At 45.5% G+C, this 17,625-nt stretch overlaps 1 protein-coding gene across 1 annotated transcript in view; it reads right to left on the reverse strand.

Moving 5' to 3' along the window:
• Positions 1 to 1,983: 1,983 nt before the first annotated feature.
• The window catches only part of IGFBP2 (insulin like growth factor binding protein 2), a 131,834-nt gene continuing 116,192 nt past the window's right edge, over positions 1,984 to 17,625 (reverse strand). Inside the window, exon 4 of the mRNA XM_029605113.1 lies at positions 1,984 to 5,437. Within this exon, the coding sequence (XP_029460973.1) occupies positions 5,276 to 5,437 (162 nt within the window). The 3' untranslated portion in view covers positions 1,984 to 5,275. The remainder of the gene's footprint in view (positions 5,438 to 17,625) is intronic.

Consider the following 17,625-nt stretch of genomic DNA (forward strand, 5'->3'; position numbering starts at 1 on the left):
TTCATGGTCGTGCCTGGGTTTTGGCCTTTTGGTTGAGAGATGGTGACCCATCCAAGTTGGTTAATAATGAATGACTGGCTCTTTGTGGAGCTAAAAGCTGAGACTGTGGAGGGCCTGCATAACTGATTGCTAAACAAGCCATCTGCCTAGTGGAGTTGTAAAGCCAAGCCAGGAAAAGCCCTCCTACCAAGGGAGAAGAACTGAAGGACAGCAGCAGATCTAGAATCAGTGAGGTCCCAAGAAGGAAGAGGACCCCAGTGGCAGACTGAGCGGTCCTCTAGGAGGGTGTGGACCCCAGTGGCAGATTGAGTGGTAACCCTGGCTCCCTCTTGAGCAAGGGGACCCCAACAGATTGAGCAATCCCCCAAGAAGGCTTAGACCCCAGCGGCAGTTTGGGAAGGGACCTCCACAAAGCTCATGGTCAGTCATTCATTGTTACCCAAGGATCAGACTTCCCTTGTTCGTACTCCGCCACTTGTTAATACCCAGCCATAGATAGGGAGGTGGAGTCAGGTCTCCAGGGGAGCATGGACCTTTCAGCAGAGCGGAAGCAGCAAGGAGATGGCAGCAGTTTAGATACCAAGGATCCCCCCCCCCAACTCAATACTGCCCACCAGCCCAGTTGCATCTTTTCACATGGGTGAGACTTGGGGAAAAAAACGGGATAACAATATTTGATTAAATGGGAACCAAGAGGTCCCTTCTATTCTATAGGGTAGTATACTGTGGTAGCCAACAACCCCAAATTGCCAACTATTAAATGTTCTTGCTATCTTGTAGAAATGTATATAGTGGTATGGCCTGAGACTGCTAACCACAAGTAGATAAGTGTGCTGTATGACATCCTATTAGCAACATATATAGTCATGTAGAAATGTATATAGTTGTGTAGAATGAGACTACTAACCACGAGTAGATAAGTGTGCTGTATGACATCCTGTTAGCCATGTACATAGTCATGTAGAAATGTATATAGTTGTGTGGCCTGAGACTACTAACCATGAGTAGATGTGTGCTGTATGACATCCTATTAGCCATGTACATAGTCATGTAGAAATGTATATAGTTGTATAGACTGAGACTACTAACCACGAGTAGATAAGTGTGCTGTATGACATCCTGTTAGCCATGTACATAGTCATGTAGAAATGTATATAATTGTGTAGAATGAGACTACTAACCACGAGTAGATAAGTGTGCTGTTTGACATCCTATTAGCCATGTACATAGTCATGTAGAAATGTATATAGTTGTGTGGCCTGAGACTACTAACCACGAGTAGATAAGTGTGCTGTATGACATCCTGTTAGCCATGTACATAGTCATGTAGAAATGTATATAGTTGTGTGGCCTGAGACTACTAACCATGAGTAGATAAGTGTGCTGTATGACATCCTGTTAGCCATGTACATAGTCATGTAGAAATGTATATAGTTGTATAGACTGAGACTACTAACACGAGTAGATAAGTGTGTTGTATGACATCCTATTAGCCATGTACATAGTCATGTAGAAATGTATATAGTTGTATAGACTGAGACTACTAACCACGAGTAGATAAGTGTGCTGTATGACATCCTGTTAGCCATGTACATAGTCATGTAGAAATGTATATAGTTGTGTAGAATGAGACTACTAACCACGAGTAGATAAGTGTGCTGTTTGACATCCTATTAGCAACGTATACAGTCATGTAGAAATGTATATACTTATGTAGTCTAATAAACCTTCTAAAGCAAAGATTTTTATCATGTATGTGGCCATCATACTAGCACTCCCGGTATAAGTTCCCTTTGTTAGCTTTACATATAATCACCAGCCAATATTTGATAACTACTTGTGTCAATTTTTTAAGCTTTTTATGCAAATAAAACATATCATAAGAATCAATTCATATGTACGGTCGCAGCTCAGTGCGGTCTCTTAGCTAGTCACATTGCACATGCAATAATCGGCCACCAGCGACAACCCACACACGAGGACTGGTGCGCTTATCTGTTTATTTTGATACAGCTTTTATGACTTTTTAACACAGTACAGATACCTTTTTCCCCTAAAATTTAGGGACTGCAACAAATCATTTACAGTATCCTTCAACCCTGTACAACATAGCGTTATGCAGATCTAAACAAAATACAGAAACCAAAAACCATCATCCAGTGGCTTCCCTCCAGCAAAATCACTTGTCCCCTATCCCTCTTCTTCCTATGATTGCTGAACAGGATCTTTATGGTAAATTTGCCTCTCCTTGGAGCACTCCCATCACACAGGTACTCGAGCCACACCCACAAACGCTCATGGGTTTGGTACAAGGTTTTGTTTTTTTTTTTAAATTCAAAAAATAAAAAAAAATAAAATGAATATAATGCAATTTCTGGTTATGCTAATACCGCCATAAATTGTATCCGTATAAAGCTCTACTTATTCAAACTCATAACTTATTGAACGTGAAAAGCCCTTTTGCTGCTCCAGAGAAAGAGGAATCGGTCAGTGAAGAGCTCACACCCCTGACAGAAGCCCCCCCCCCCCGGCGTGGCCCCCCCCCCCAGGAGCGACTGCTGAAGTGGGTGGCGCTCGCATCCTGACTTTTTAGAGAAGTGTTCTCACTGGTATAGAAGCAAGCACGCTTGTAGCATTTACAGAAGCGCTCACATACTCGGGTGGGAGGGGCTTCACTTACAGATGTGGGCGCCTGACACCCTCCAGAAGTTTTGCGGGCAGGGAACAGGAAAGACTTAAAACATACAAGGCAGGAAAGGTTTTCTTTCTTTCTTAAACCAGAGGTTAGGAGAACCTTTTAAATGAGGGAGAGCCAATTGTTTGGAAGAGGTGGGAGGAAAGCATTTGGCATGAGCCGCTCAGGGGCCGAAATATCCAGCTGTGGCAGCTCCGGTTACAGAAAAGCCACAGAGCGTCTTCAGCTCCCCCTCCACCCTCCGACTCCCGACTGCCCACTTCTACTTCCTATTTTGCGCACTTCCTCATTTTTTGGGGGAGAAAAAAACCTAGGGATGTGCCCTTTTATTAAGGATACACACCCCCTGATCCAGAGTGGACCCTGGGGCGAGAGGTGGGGGTGCCCCAAGGTCAATTCACCAAGGTGACCTCCTCCCTGCCCAGCAGATGAAAATTATCCACCCCTTTACCGCTGCAACCCTTGAGCCGCTGGTGTTCACAAGAGGAACGGTGTTGGGGGGGGGGGGGGGGGGGGAGGGACCGTGACCACAGATGCCCCTCCAAAGCACATGGTCTGAAGCAGTCGGCCCGATTCATCTCCCCACTCCCACCCCCTGCTTTGATCTTGAGCTTCTTCTTCTTCTTCTTCCGGAAGGTTTGTTTTGCATTGCTAACTTTAGTTGGGACTGCACATTTATTTGGGGGGGGGGGACTTGTTATGAGCCAAAACCAGGCCAAGTATCACAAAGAGTGCCCTCACGCAAGCACCTGGGGACCCCCTCAAGCTGATGGCACCAGGGAGTGGCTTTGTACAGCAGGCGGCCTTCTCCACGACACCCTCACACTCCGCTTAGCATCCCTGTTCTAAGGGTCTTAGATTATTATTATTATTAAGTGTATTAGATTATTTAATCGATGCGGAAAGCTGCTGGTGAAGGCCGCGCTGCTGTAGGATGACCCCGAGAGCTGGGAGAGGCGAGCAGGAGCCGTCTCTGCTTGGACGGCAGTGATGGAATCTTTCTTCTGGCGCTGCCACGACCGCCGCCCTCCTGTCCCTGACGGATAAGGGAGTCAGAGCTCAGCCACCCAGGGCACTCGCTGGACAAACTGGCTTCCCACCTTCTTCCCCCCTTTTCAGGTGCCTCTGCCATGCCAAGACCCCCCGCCCCTTCTGACAGGCCTGCAGCCGCCTCCATTTTTCTCCTTAGCAGTAAAAAAAAAAAATGAAATTAAAGATGGGCTCGGAGACACCTAGGCTATTAGCTGTTTTTTCCCCCCTCGGGCTGGAACCACACTCCATTCCTTGATTATAAAGCAATTCGGCCCTGCTAAAACTCATTTTTGGAAAATTTAGGGACTACACTCCCTCTTCCTCCACTCTAGCACCTCCACTAAGGTTTCTAATTAGAATCACTTTTTAATTTATTTTTTGTTTGGTGGGGGGGGGGGGGGGGGAGTGGTGGAGAGACTTTCCCTATTTTTCTCTGCTGTTCTCCCTTCTTCCCTATCCCCCCCAGATATAGCATGCGTGGTGGGGCAATCTTTGTCGGTCCCAAGGGCTGGCTGAGCCCCATCCTCTGAGGAACAACCTCACCACCCGTTCAGGGACCATCAGGAGCCGCTCCCGTAGCAGGAACCGGCTCCCCCCCCCCCCCCCCCCAGTGAATGACCCAGGCTTAACAGGCATTGACGGATAAGAGGATCGCTTTTTTTTTTTTTTTTTTTTAACGAGTCACCCAGTGCGCTGCGCTATCGCAAGCACAAAGAACGCTGCATTCCCAGCGAGCGGTAAATGGAGGCGCAAAAGGAAAAAAAAAACCCCAATCACCTTCCAATCTGAAACCAGATGTGTGATGTGGGGTGGGGGGGGGGTGCAGAGCAGCGAACGGAAACCTTCCATGCGGGTCTGGGGAGAGAGAGAGAGCCCCGGCTTCATGCACCTGCACAAAAGCAATTCTGGCTTTCCTTACTGCCTTCTCCCCATAAACCCCCACCCGCCGCTGATATACTGAACAAAAACATTAAAGAAAAAAAATAAATCAAGGGAGAGACCTGCAAGATTTCCACTGGTTCAGCTTCAGAAGGAATTTCTTCTGCGATCACAGCCATAGCTTATTATTATTTTGATTAAGACTTTGATTTAATTCTAACTAGAAAAATAAGATCTCTCCCCCCTTCCCCGGCAGCCATTACCTTTTAGCCCCAAAAGCACTATAATTCCCCCCTCCCCCTATATAGCACTAACCTCTTTCCTAAACTATCCTGCAGTCCACCACCAATTAACGTTGTGGTAACTTTGCAAAACCTTTAGAGACAGGAGGTCTCCCGTGCCCCCCTCCTCCTCCAACCCCCCCCCCCCCGAACGACTGGTTAATAAAAGATAGACTCAGAGAGAAGACCTCAGCCCCATCCTGAAGGCAGAGGGAGCGAGCGGTGGCCCATGGGCGTTGCTGCCGCACTACAAAACCCTTCCACCCACCCTCCCCCGGCCACATTTTAGACCTAAATACAATCTGGCATTATCCCCCCCCCCCCCCCCCCAACCCCTGGCATGACAGGGTGCGCTCCCCGGGGTGGGAGGGGGGGGGCTCAGGGGCTGCTACGGGACGTGCAGCGTGGGCAGGGCCCGATCCTCCTGCTCGCTGTAGTAGAGGTGGCATTCTGGGTCCCCACGGACGGTGGGCGCCCCCGCGATGGTCTTCCCGGTGTTGGGGTTCACGCACCAGCACTCCCCTCGCTGCCCGTTCAGGGACATCTTACACTGGAGAGGAAAGAAAAACAACAAAAAAAAAGGAGACATAAGAGGGCAGCGAGAGAAGGGGGGGGGGGGAGGGATTTACACAGAACACGAGAAAGCAGGAAGGCGGGAGGGTACGAGGTTCCAGCGCTGTACAAGATCCTGAGGCCAAGTCTGACCCCCCCCCCCTCCAGCCGACCTATAAACCCAAAGCAAACCAAAACTGCTCACGCCATTCCTCGGCAGAAAGCATCCCTTTTAGAAAGTTGCATGTATTATACACACACACATTTCTCTAAGCAGCAGAACGGACAGGGGCAAGGCCCAGAGGTATTCCAGCGCACCATCCCATCATCAGTCAGGCCACCTGTGGCAGCGTCAAGCAGCAACTGCTTAACAATGGGGTGCGTAACAGCAGGGCTACAGCTGCTACTGCTCACCCCTTTTATACCGCTACTCGACACACACAGTGCTGTACAAATGCACATGAAAGACAGTCCCTGCTCCTTACAGCTCCCACTCTCATCACTACAAGACAAAAGAGACATACAGGACAAAAGAGTCTTTGGGAATTTCATTTATTAAAACAATGGTTAAAAATTAATGGAGGAGGCTGCTAAGTAGGACAACCGGCGGTTACGATGCCTCAAAAAGGTGGGGTTTTTTTTTTAAATGAGATTTAAGTAAGGCAAGCGAGGGAGAACGAGAACCCAGTTCAGGAAGTCTATTCCAAGTACATGGTGCAGCCAGGTGGAAAGCAGACGGTTGGCAATTGAAAGTAGAGGAGAAGGATACAGACAGGAGTGGCCGGTCTGATGAGTGCACGAGGAGAGATGCAAGAGGAGAGGCAGTGAGGAGCTGCAGTGTGAAGGCTCTTGCAGGTGGTTTCAGAAGAGGGGTTATATGGGTGTCGTGACTGAATTTAGAATAGGTGGCTCTGGCTCCCTGCCCATTAGGGTAATAACAGAACTTAAAGAAGATCTCGCAGCTCCGGTGGCTGACCTTTTCCATGCTTCTTTAGAGTAGATCCGGGGAACTGGAGCAGGGGATGCGGATCCTCTTCACATAAGTGGAGGTAAGGAGGAGGCTGGGAACTACAGGCCATTGTTAGTCTGACCTCCCTGGTGAGCAAATTAATGGAATTGCTGCTAAGATAGAGGAGAGTACGGTTTCTGGATCCAACCGATTTCAAGATCCGAGGCAGCAGGGTTTTTTTTTTTTGTTTTGTTTTGTTTTTTACCAGAGGTAGATCTTGTCAGAAGAATCTGATCAACTTCTTTGGTTGAATGACCAGAAGTTGCATCAGGGGAGAGCACTAGATGTAGTTTACTTGGGTTTCAGTAAGGCCTTCGACGCTGTTCCACATAGGCGACTTAAAAATAAATTGTAAAGCCGAGGAGTTGGTATGGATGGGCAGACGAGATAGGGCATCATGTTTCTATGTTTTTAAATAAACTGAGAACCTAAACGTCATGGAGGGAAATAGGAACAAAGAAACTCTTCCACTGTTTTCATGCTTCCCGTAAGAGATGAGCTCTCACAGTGGCAGTGAAAACTGGAATCGTAACTTTCACACCTGCAGACATACGAGAAACGTGCTCTCATTAACATCGCCTAGAATTTACTTTCTGCCACGTTCTGTAGCACTCCGAGGACAGCCCTAGCCGCTGCAGGAGTGCTAAAAGTTTAAAGTCGATTTGGCTCTAGGACTGTCATATGGCAGTCAGGGATGATTTGAATTTCATGCTTTCCATGTGGTATTGAGAGCCTTTGGAGCGACTGCCTAGGTCCTGTCTGCTCCTTACAAAGCATGGAAGCCAAGTCCTCAAGCCCAGATGTCACTGCAGCTACTATAGTGCTGCTGAAGCTCACACATCTGACTGGCAGCCCACAACTTGCCTGACCAGCCCTGCCCCCCACAGCCTGTGGCATCCCAATGGTTGCACAACCGACTCTTTCATGGGTAAACTTACGCAGCACACAAGAGATCTACACCGAAAGCTGGTCAGGCCTCTTTTACATTTACATTTATTTGAATTTCTGGATCGTCTAACACAAAAGGCCTAGGCGATGAACGTTTTTACATACATAAAGTAAAACATACATTAAATGATTATAAAAACAAAACTAAAAACCGCACATAGCAAAACTGAAATCAAATAAAACCAATAACAAATAAATAATATAACTCAGTAATAAAACAAATAAAATACATTTCAGAATTAAAAGGAAAAAAGTTTATTTAAAATGAGCCAACTTAAAAAGAAAGGTGTACTTCAGCGAGGGACAGGCTGTGGCTACTCTCTGTATCCTGCACATTCCCCTATACAGGAAGCTGAATTTCAAATGTGTCCGCCCTACCACGTGCTTGCCTTTAAATCTACAAATTAACTTAATGTTGCTTTTTTACTAAAGAGGGCAACACATGAAACACATCGGTAACCTATTGTTAGCGCCCCCTCACCTCCGTTTCCAGCACGGCAGCTGTGAGATGCCCCCACCACAAGCATCAGGCCTGCTCCTCTCTCACAGCTCCTGCCACCATCCTTGCACCGCGCTCCACAGCGGGGGGGGGGGGGGGGGGGGGGGGGATGACTTCCGGTCCCCCTCATCGCAGCGTCAGGCAGCGGGCTGACGCCATCAGCAGCCTGCTCCCGGTCAGGTCCTTCCTAGGCGCTCGGCCATGCCTCCTGCTGATCCTTAAAGGGCCAGCAGCAGGAACTTCCGGGACCTCTCCCTGATGACATCATCAGCTCAGGCCTATTTAGGTCCGCCTCTCTGATCCTTCCATGACTTGGCAACGAGTCTGCTTCGCTCTGGTGAAGTCTTCTGAGCTGCGTGGTTCCTGTTCCTGCCTTCCGAGTCCTAATCCTGCTCCACCTCCCATCCTTTGGTTCCTGCGGACGGATCTTCTGGCTTCTGACCTTGGACTGGCTTTCGGTGACTCTTCTGGCTTCTGAATCTGGACTGGCTATCGGCGATCCCTTGGCTTCTGATCTTGGACAGACTTTGGACGACCCTCCCGGCTGCTACCCGACCATCTTCACAGGGGCCCACCTAAGACCAGCCGGCCCCCGCACCCAAGGGCTCAACCTGCGGAGAACGGGGTCGGTATTGGTGAAGCTCCAGCCGGCCCCTGCAACAGCCAGGCCTCGCCTCCCGACAGTGGGGACCTGCGAGGGTTCGCCCTTTCAGGTTGTGCCAACTCCACCTCGGGCAGGGGGGGTCCACATTTTTCGCCCGTCATCACACCACTTATTAGGAAACCTGTTGTTAAACCTCCTTCCTAACATCTGTGATGGAATATCTCCCTCCTCTCCGCTCTCCTCAGCCATTAGCTAAGCATCATTAAAAACAGAGGAACAAGAGGTGAAGGCAAGGTCATCCTGCCTCTCTTTCTTGCCGGAATACTTGTTTGGCTTTCTTTTGTTTGCTGTAATTTTCTTCAACAAGTTCCCAAGCTTTCATCAACCAAATCTACTAAGAATCAAACAGATGGGCCCGAAGATCCCCCACCCCCACCAGCAAAAATTCCTGGAAAAAAATGTTTATTTTTAATTTTAAGAAGGCTGGTACCCAAGATAGCTTTGGTGTGGAGGCGGTAGATGCATGGAGCTCCTGAGGCATCTTGCTTTGTTTTTCTCCTTAAAACCTATTTTCCTAATTATGGCGAAGCTCAAGGGGAAGTCAAGGATTTATCCCTCAGAGCCCTCCACCCTGCAATCAGCACATAAGAAGTACTCAAGTGTGGCTTTATCATTAGGCAAGGTGAGGCGGCTGCCTCAGGTGGCAAACTTTGGGGGTGGCAGTAATTGCCTCTCAAAACAGCCCTATGGCTCACCTTGCGTTCAAACCTAACATGCTGGCAGCACAGGATAACGTGCCCGTAGGATTCCCACACCCTGCAGGCTGAAAGATGATCTTAGCGGCAGCAGCTCTGCTATAGACCAGGCCCAGGCCCCGTGGGCAGGAAGACCTAAATGATGTCAGGGACTTTTCCAAAAATATCATGGAAGGAGGGGAAGCTGACTTCAGAATGCTATGACATTCTGTTTTTTAAATGGTTTTTTTTTGGGGGGGTGGAGGCGCTAGGCTGCACGTATTTCAAAGTGTTTTGTAGAGTGGGGGGCTGTGGGATCCAACCCGAAGGTCCATAAACATCTTTTTTTTAAAAGCTAAAGTTATCCAGGTACATGTACCAGAGGATGGATGGAGATAGACTGTTCATCCACTTGAGGGTGGTGAGCAGCAATGGCACCAAGATGCACTTTGACTGACAATATACTGAAATCCAAAGAGGAGAGGGAGGAACAAGTACTAAAGCAGATCTTTGGGAGCAGAGGAAGACTGATTCAGGAAGTCTGCTTGACACCAAGATGAGAAATACCTCCGTTTAAAGTCATATGCTTTTCTGATAGATAGCTTTCTGGCCAAAATCACAATGTCCTCAACCTCCTTAGAAAGGGATAATGAGGAAACTATCATGTGCCCAATATCCACACTATCAATTGAGGGAGGATAAACTCGGATGACAGATGACCCTGCTCTTGAATTCGTACAGGTGGGTCGGTTCCCAGGTGGACAGACTTACAGCTTGGTGAGGTAAGAGAACCATACTTGTCTGGGATAAACAAGGGCAATGAGGATAAGTTGTGCCTGGTTCCTGAGTACCTTCTGCACTGTCCTCACTGACAACAGACGTGGAGGAAAAGCATAGAGCTGATGTATATCCCACTTGAGAAGAAAATGTATCCAAAGTGGATATGAATTTACCTTGAAGAATAGAGCAAAATGTGCCAACTTTCCTATTGCTTTCTTCTGTGAACAAGTCTATTGATTGTTGACCTAAATGATCAAACAACCCGTTTGTTACACTTTGGTCCAGAGACCACTTTGTGGGGTAAAAAAATGCTGTTGAGGCAATCTACCAGTGCGTTGGAGACTCCAGGAAGATAATTTGCTTTAAGAGAAGTCCCGTGACAGAGCCCACTCCCAAATCCTCAAGACTCCTGGCAGAATGTTCAAGATCTTATGCCCCCTTGTTTGTTCATACAGAATATTTCCACTTGATTGTCTGCATGGATCAGAATTTGCTTTCCCTGAAGGAGATGAGAGAATACTCTCAGCACATGCCGAATGGTGCACAGCTCTAAGAGGTTAATCTGGTTCAGACTTTCCATCATTAATCAAATCCCCCAAGTTTGGAAGAAGCCTGTACGTGCACCTCACACTCTGGTAGATGCATCTGTTGCAAATTACTTGATGAGGTAAAAATTGTTTCCAGGATCTCTGTTTCCCACCAATAGAGGGACGTTTTCATCACAATGGTTATTCTTATAACACGTGACAAGTGTTGACGCGGTTTATCCCACTGAAAGTGGAGGCTCTGTTGGAGAACACTTATGTTCAGGCAAGTCATGGGGACCACATGGACTGCTGCCACCATCTGCTTGAGGACAACCCAGATTGCTTGGACCGGGATTTGATCTCACTGCAGCAAGTTGTTTACTAGCACTCAGCCACAAATTGCCCTTTCTAATGGAAGGAAAGCTTTCTCTTCCAAGAAGTCTATCCGTGCCCCGATAATTCAATTCTCTGGGCAGGGACAATATTCGACTTGACAAAGTTGACTATGAAACCTAGTGACTGAAGGTACTGGATGATCTTCTCCAAGGAGTAAAACATCTTTGCTTGAGAAAGTCTCAACACCAGCCATTCATCCAAGTAAGGGAAAAACAATTTCTGACAATGAAAGTGTGCCCCTACTATAGTCAGGCATTTTGTGAAGACCTTCGGGGCCAGATAGATGAGAAGGGGATAATCTTGTATTGTTTTTGAGATGTTCCCATCACACATCTGAGGTATTTCCAGTGAAGTGAATAGATAGGGATATGAGCATATGCATCCTTCAGATCAAGGGTACACATTCAGTCTCCCACTTGGATGAGGGGTAGGATGGTGTGGAGGGTATTCATCTTTAACTTCTCCCTATTAGACTCTTGTTCAGTCTTTGTAAATCCAGGACTGGACTCAATCCACGATTTCTTGGGGATAAGAAAATAATGAGAATAGAACTTCTTGGCACATCCTCGGGGAGGGACAGATTCTATTGCCTGTTGGTGAGAAGCGACTCTACCTTGAGACAAAGTTGGATCAAATGAGATGGATCCGGATTGAAGGCTAAACATTAGTGCAATGCTGGAGGATGGGAGAAGCTTCAATAACCAGTCTCCACAATTTTGAGGACTCAATGTTCCTTGGTGATCTTCCACCACTTGTCAAAGAAATGCTGAATCCTTAACACATACTATAAGGGTCAAAGTCCAAAGCACATGTCTCATCAAAAATAAGGTCACGGTTATGGGGACATCTCTCACATGGGTATCTGGAAGCTGCTATTGTAGCAGGTCGGGTAGTGCACGATACTATTGAAATTGGTAGAAGGGGCATCTTTGTAAGAAGAAGCACTTAAAAGTGACATAACGTCTAGAGGAAGGAGGCTGGTCAGCTCCTGCAACCAAAGACTAAATGGACACATGCTGCTCCTTAATCTTGGCAATAGTTTCACTGAACTTGCTCCTGAAGGGATTGTACTCAGAACACGGGACATCAGCTTGTCATGAATGTCTTCACGTAGGCTGCTGGCTCTCAACTAGGCTATTCAACTCCTGCAAAAGATCTTACTGCAGTGTCAAAGGACTCGTACACTGACCAGATGAGATGGAATTTGCACTCTTCTGCATCCAGAAAAGCCTGATAACTCTCCTGCTACTTTTCCAGGGACTCCATCAGAGGCTTCAACTTGTTGATGCAGTCATCTAAGCATTAATGAGCCATAATGCAGACATTTAGCATAAAACTGCAAGATGTTCTTCCTGAAGCTGTTCAGCAACCTGGGGTTCATACCTGGGGGCTTGTTAGAAAAAAACCCCTAGTCTTTTTTGCCCATTTAAATATTGACTCTATCATCACAGTTTGGTGTGGTAGTTGGACTTCACCAAAACCAGGAGCTGCTTGTACTCTGTAGTTAAGATACAATTTCCTCGCCACCAGAGGGTGGGGGAACAGGCGGTTGGATTACCTCACATTTGCCTGCAGGATTTAATTTAACTGGGTTCACTTCTGGTTCTAAAGAGGTTTCCAGAAAAGTACATCAAAGACCTCAGTGCACACATTCTGACCCCAATGGCCTTACCCAACTTGTCCAGGATTGTGGAGTACAAATGTTCTTCTGAAGGGGATGAATATTCCAGCAGGTCAGGTAAGGGGTCTGAAGGGATCCACGTAGATCCCTCCTCCAAATCGAGTTAACCCATGACCCAAATGAAAATGATGGTGATTAGGTCAGATACCTCTGTCATCTCAGAGGGAAAAAATCTTGGGGCAGGTCCCAGTTGGCCGTGCCCTGCGCTTATCCTGAGAATACCGGCTTGACTCCTTCACAGAGAGGGATGGCCTGCCCAACTGGGGTGGGCTAGTTTCCACCGCTTTGATTTTTTATGGTAGTTCTGCAGTACAGAAGCAGGAATGACTCCCTCTTGAGAGAACAAATCTAACAACCTAAACAGAAGAGGCTGAAGGGTGCCCTCCTTGTCACTGCATGCTAAAGAGGTAAAGACAGTCTCTGCCAGTTCTGCTACGTGGTTCAAGGATTATTATGCCTCTGGGCCAGAGCTGGAGAAGAGATAGCCTCATCTGAAGCCAGTATAAGATGATCATCTTGAGAAGCACATACCAAACTACAGGTAAAGGTCTGCTCCTGGGCTAAGGGTCACATGGATACCAAAAGGTATAATGGAGCATATAGGGTCTGAAGTTTCCAAACATAGTGAGAGGGACAACATTTAAGGGGCCCTAGAAGCCCTAGGATTCAGAAAGAATGTGAGATGGAGGCAAAACTATCAGAAAAGAACATGGCAGGTGCAAAGAGTCCCACTGGGATGTAATGGTGCTTGGGTTACAACTGGCATTGGTGTCAACTGTGCTCCTAGCTCCAGGAACAGTCAATGGTGCCAATGATTCCTGCACTGCTGGCCCCAGAGGAGCCAAATAGCACTTCTTCTGTTCTGATGAGCCCCACTTAGAGGGTGAAAATGCTTGGGCATGCACCTCGGAGCGCACCAGCTCCTACACTCGATGCCGCAGTACCTTGCGTGACCCCTGGGCTGTGGCAGATCCAAAGTCTGGTGCCACAGGTGGGGGAGCCCTGACCAAGGAACCTTTACTCAACTCAGCATAGAAGGAGTCAGAGGAGGCCCTACTCAGAGAAGAATGGCTCCATACTTGTGGAATTCCTGCATCTTGCAAAGCCTGGTTCTGCTAGGATCTAGGAGATTTGAGACAACAGTCATAGCAATTAGCTGAGTCTTAGATTTTCAAATTAAGTTTGGTACAACCAGCATGTCTAAATGAGGAACTGGAATGGCTTCTTTAATTTGAGTGAGATTTCAATCTCAACGACATAATTGACAGATGCAGATCACTGGCCATTTTAAAAGAGACAACTCCTTTTTTAGTTTAAGAATTTGTAGTAAAGATACTGAGGCATCTTCCGAGGTGGAGGTAACAGATGCGGAGGCATCTTCCGTGATGGAGGCAGAGGTAGTAAAGACGTTGAGGCATCTTCTGAGGTGGAGGCAGAGGTAGTAAAGACGCTGAGGCATCTTCCGAGGTGGAGTTATAGGTAGCAAAGACGCTGAGGCATCTTCCGAGGTGGAGTTATAGGTAGCAAAGATGCTGAGGCATCTTCCATGGACCTAGTCCCTCCCCCCCCCCCCCCCAAAAAAAAAGGCGAATCAATTTGAAACACAGACCATGTCAGGGAGAATGAACATTGAGTGAAGGCAGTATCTACTCTGGAAGTTAGGTTAAGTTCGCCTTGTGACTTTTTAGAATTGTATTTGGTTTTATATGCAAGCAACAAACCACTCTGTTAGGGAATAAGAGCAGTGGATTTATAAGCATCCACATATTAAATATTCTTTTTTTTTCAATTACATTTTTTATTATACTGAAACAGCATATAAACATCCAACGTCAATAGTCAACATCATGTCACTCATTTATACAACAATCCATTGTTTGACATAACATCCAAGACCAGAAAACTCCTCCCCCTTCCCTAACTACTATAATGTTTATTTCTCCTAGATCTGGTGAAAACTTAAAGACCCTGATTTCAATTCAGCTTGCCTGGTGCCCAGATCTTATTAAATCTCACCAACGTTTGATGTTTGATCACAGTAAGCTTACACAAGTGAAATGTTCACTCCACTCAACACTGGAATGCTTCTGAGAGTGCAGACGTCTTCCAGTAGTAAGCAATCTCACAACAAGTCGCTATACACATCTGTTGGATGAGGGGGTTGAAATAGTTCCGCAACGATGCCCAAGGATATACTGAGTAATGCACATCCAGAGGGGGAACGTATTAAATATTCTATGCACATATGATCATATTGAAGAATACTCCATGGAACGTTCTAGTGGTTGTGTTCAGTGCACTAAGGTCCTTTCACTTTTCACAAAAGTGTATAAGGGGTGATAAGATTTAGAGAGATTAAATTAACTTTGGAAAAGATGTTCAATAGTTGGTGTGATAATTTGTGTCTGAACTCTGCAAAGACTGAGGTCATTTGAGTGAGCTAGACCCCACTGAATTCAGTGAAAGATATGGGAGTTTGGGTTGATTCTGATCTGACATTGAAAGGCCAGGTTGGGGGCTAACCCTCAGAGCATGATTTTTGAAGTTGAGATTGAGGAAGTTTAAGCATTTTTTTTTAAAACCAGAAATGACTTAAGACAGTTGTGCAAAATTTTATATTGATTACCTTGGACTATTGTAACTCTCTTCACGTGGGTCTGCCTAGCTGTCGGCTTCAACCTTTACAGCTTTTACAAAATGCGGTAGCAAGCTTAAAACTAGGAAGGCCTACAAGTGCCCATGTGATGCCTACATTAAAACAGTTCTATTCGGTGCCAATCCTTTATAGGATAAAGTTTAAAGCAACATAAATGATGTTCTGTGCCATTAATGAAGATGGGCCAAGTGATCTATCCAATGGTTTGGTAACATGCATCTGGGTGGAGTCTCAGATCCATGGTAAAGTGTCTTCTGATAGGTCCATCAGTAAAATAGGTGCGTCTTCAAGAAACCAGAAGCAAGGCCTTTTTATGGTTAAATTTTTATTGTTTCAAATAAACCACATATCACTGGATCATTGGTAGACTCTTTCCAATATTCAGTATCAAACATACAAAGCTGATGCATTTGATTCTTCTAGAGCTTAATTGTTGGAGGTTCTGTTGCAAGCCAACATTATAAAATAAATTTCTTTGCCATTAATATTTTGCGTATCCATACTTTCCAATAAGAATCCTCAAACTCAACATTTGGAAAAACATCAAAAAGGAGTATTTTAGCAGTAAACGGTAATATAACACCTGTGGATACATCAACGTATTGCACTATGCAGAGCCAGTATTAGGCAAATCTTAGGCCAACCCCAAAAGCAATGTCCCAAAGTCCCTGTTGCTGTATCACATTTTTTACATCAGTCTGTATTGAACAAGTGCATATTAATAAATGCCCTATGTTGTGAGCTGTAGTATCGCATCAGAAATTTGTATTGCAATTCCCGAAGATTAACCTTGCAGGTAAGTGATCTTACTCGTTTGAACAATTTTACATATTCTTCCGGAGTAAAAGTAATCCCCAAGTCTTTTTCCAAAGCATTTAAATCATTATAGAAGTTTTAGATTCCACCTTATCTATCAATAGCCTATACCAGAAAGAAATTGTATGTCTAGAAGGATCAGAAATATCAAAGAAGTCTGATACCAGTCTATTCTCTTGCTTCCAATCATTCAAGTGTAAAGATTGTATATAAATGTCTAGTCTGTAAATATGCATAAAAATGCTTTTTATTTAGGGTCATATTCATCCCTTAACGTTTGAAAAGTATGTATAGTTCCCTCTTCATCGAAAAACCGTGAAATATTTCTCAAGCCATTAGCGGGCCATTGTGAAAAGACTACTGATTGTGTCCCTGGTAGAAAGGCTTTGCTACATTTAAGTGGCAAAAATCGAGATACCTTATTTCTCAGTTGTAATAAAGAGGAGAAATATCTCCATGTTTTTTTGACCGATGGATTTATCAAAGGGCGATTCTTAATATGCGGGAGCAAAACCACCCCAGAGATGTGTGTAAGAGATAGCTAGGATGCAGAGGGACGAAGTAGGCTGTTTACATCTCTATGGGAGCATAATATCTGGACCCTTGAATCCAATCCCCAACATCAGAAAATATTTCTTCACTGAGGGGGTAGTGGATGCCTGGATTGCCCTTCCGGAGGAGGTGGTGGTAACCAAAACAGTGAAAGAACTCAAAAGGGCATGGGATAAACCACTGTGGAACCCTAACAGCTAAAGGATGGAAGTGAAGAAAAGAGTGCATGGCGGTAACTTGATGGTGTGGCGGTTATTACCCTTCACCAATAAGCCTTGGTACTGTTGATGCAACTCCATCATTGCTTTCTGCTTCAACAGCAAAGCACAACAGGGAACTGGACTCAACAGCAAACAACAAGGGTTAGCATGGGAAACAGATAAGCACAAGGGATAGCAGGGAATTGGATTCAAACAAAACAGAGGGCCCTGACTTTTATGCTCTGGGAAACCGGTAAGCATGGGGTAACCTACATGGCACAGGCTTACTGCCGTCATTTCTATGTTTCTATTTTCTATATGTCTGAGATTACAAGCCAGGTTGTAAAATTTTAAATTAGCTAGGCCAATTGCAAGGCCTGTTTAGTAACAGGACCAGTCCTTTGGAATGGCTTGCCAACGGAGCTGCAGGTGTCTATGTTTTAGTTTGGAAGAAGTTGAAAGCATTGTTATTTTTAAAAGCTTTTTCTGATAATTTTTTTGTTTTTAAAGATACTTTGGTATGGGAGATATGTTGGGGCTGGAATGTTCCTGTGTTTTGTGATGTATATTACTGAGATGTGTATGTGTTTTGTAATCTATATAAACAGAATATAAACCTTTTAAATAAATAAGAAATGGAAAACAAATAAGGGATCTAGCTAACCTCAAGGAACGGTTCAGAGTCTGGTAGCTAAAGTTTAATGCTAAAAAAAATGCAGTCATTTATTTATTTAAACTTTTTTATATACCGGTATTCGTCATTTGTTTGGGTTGTAAAATCCCA

This window comes from Rhinatrema bivittatum, chromosome 6 (genome assembly GCF_901001135.1).
Source record: "Rhinatrema bivittatum chromosome 6, aRhiBiv1.1, whole genome shotgun sequence".
Lineage (NCBI taxonomy): Eukaryota > Metazoa > Chordata > Amphibia > Gymnophiona > Rhinatrematidae > Rhinatrema > Rhinatrema bivittatum.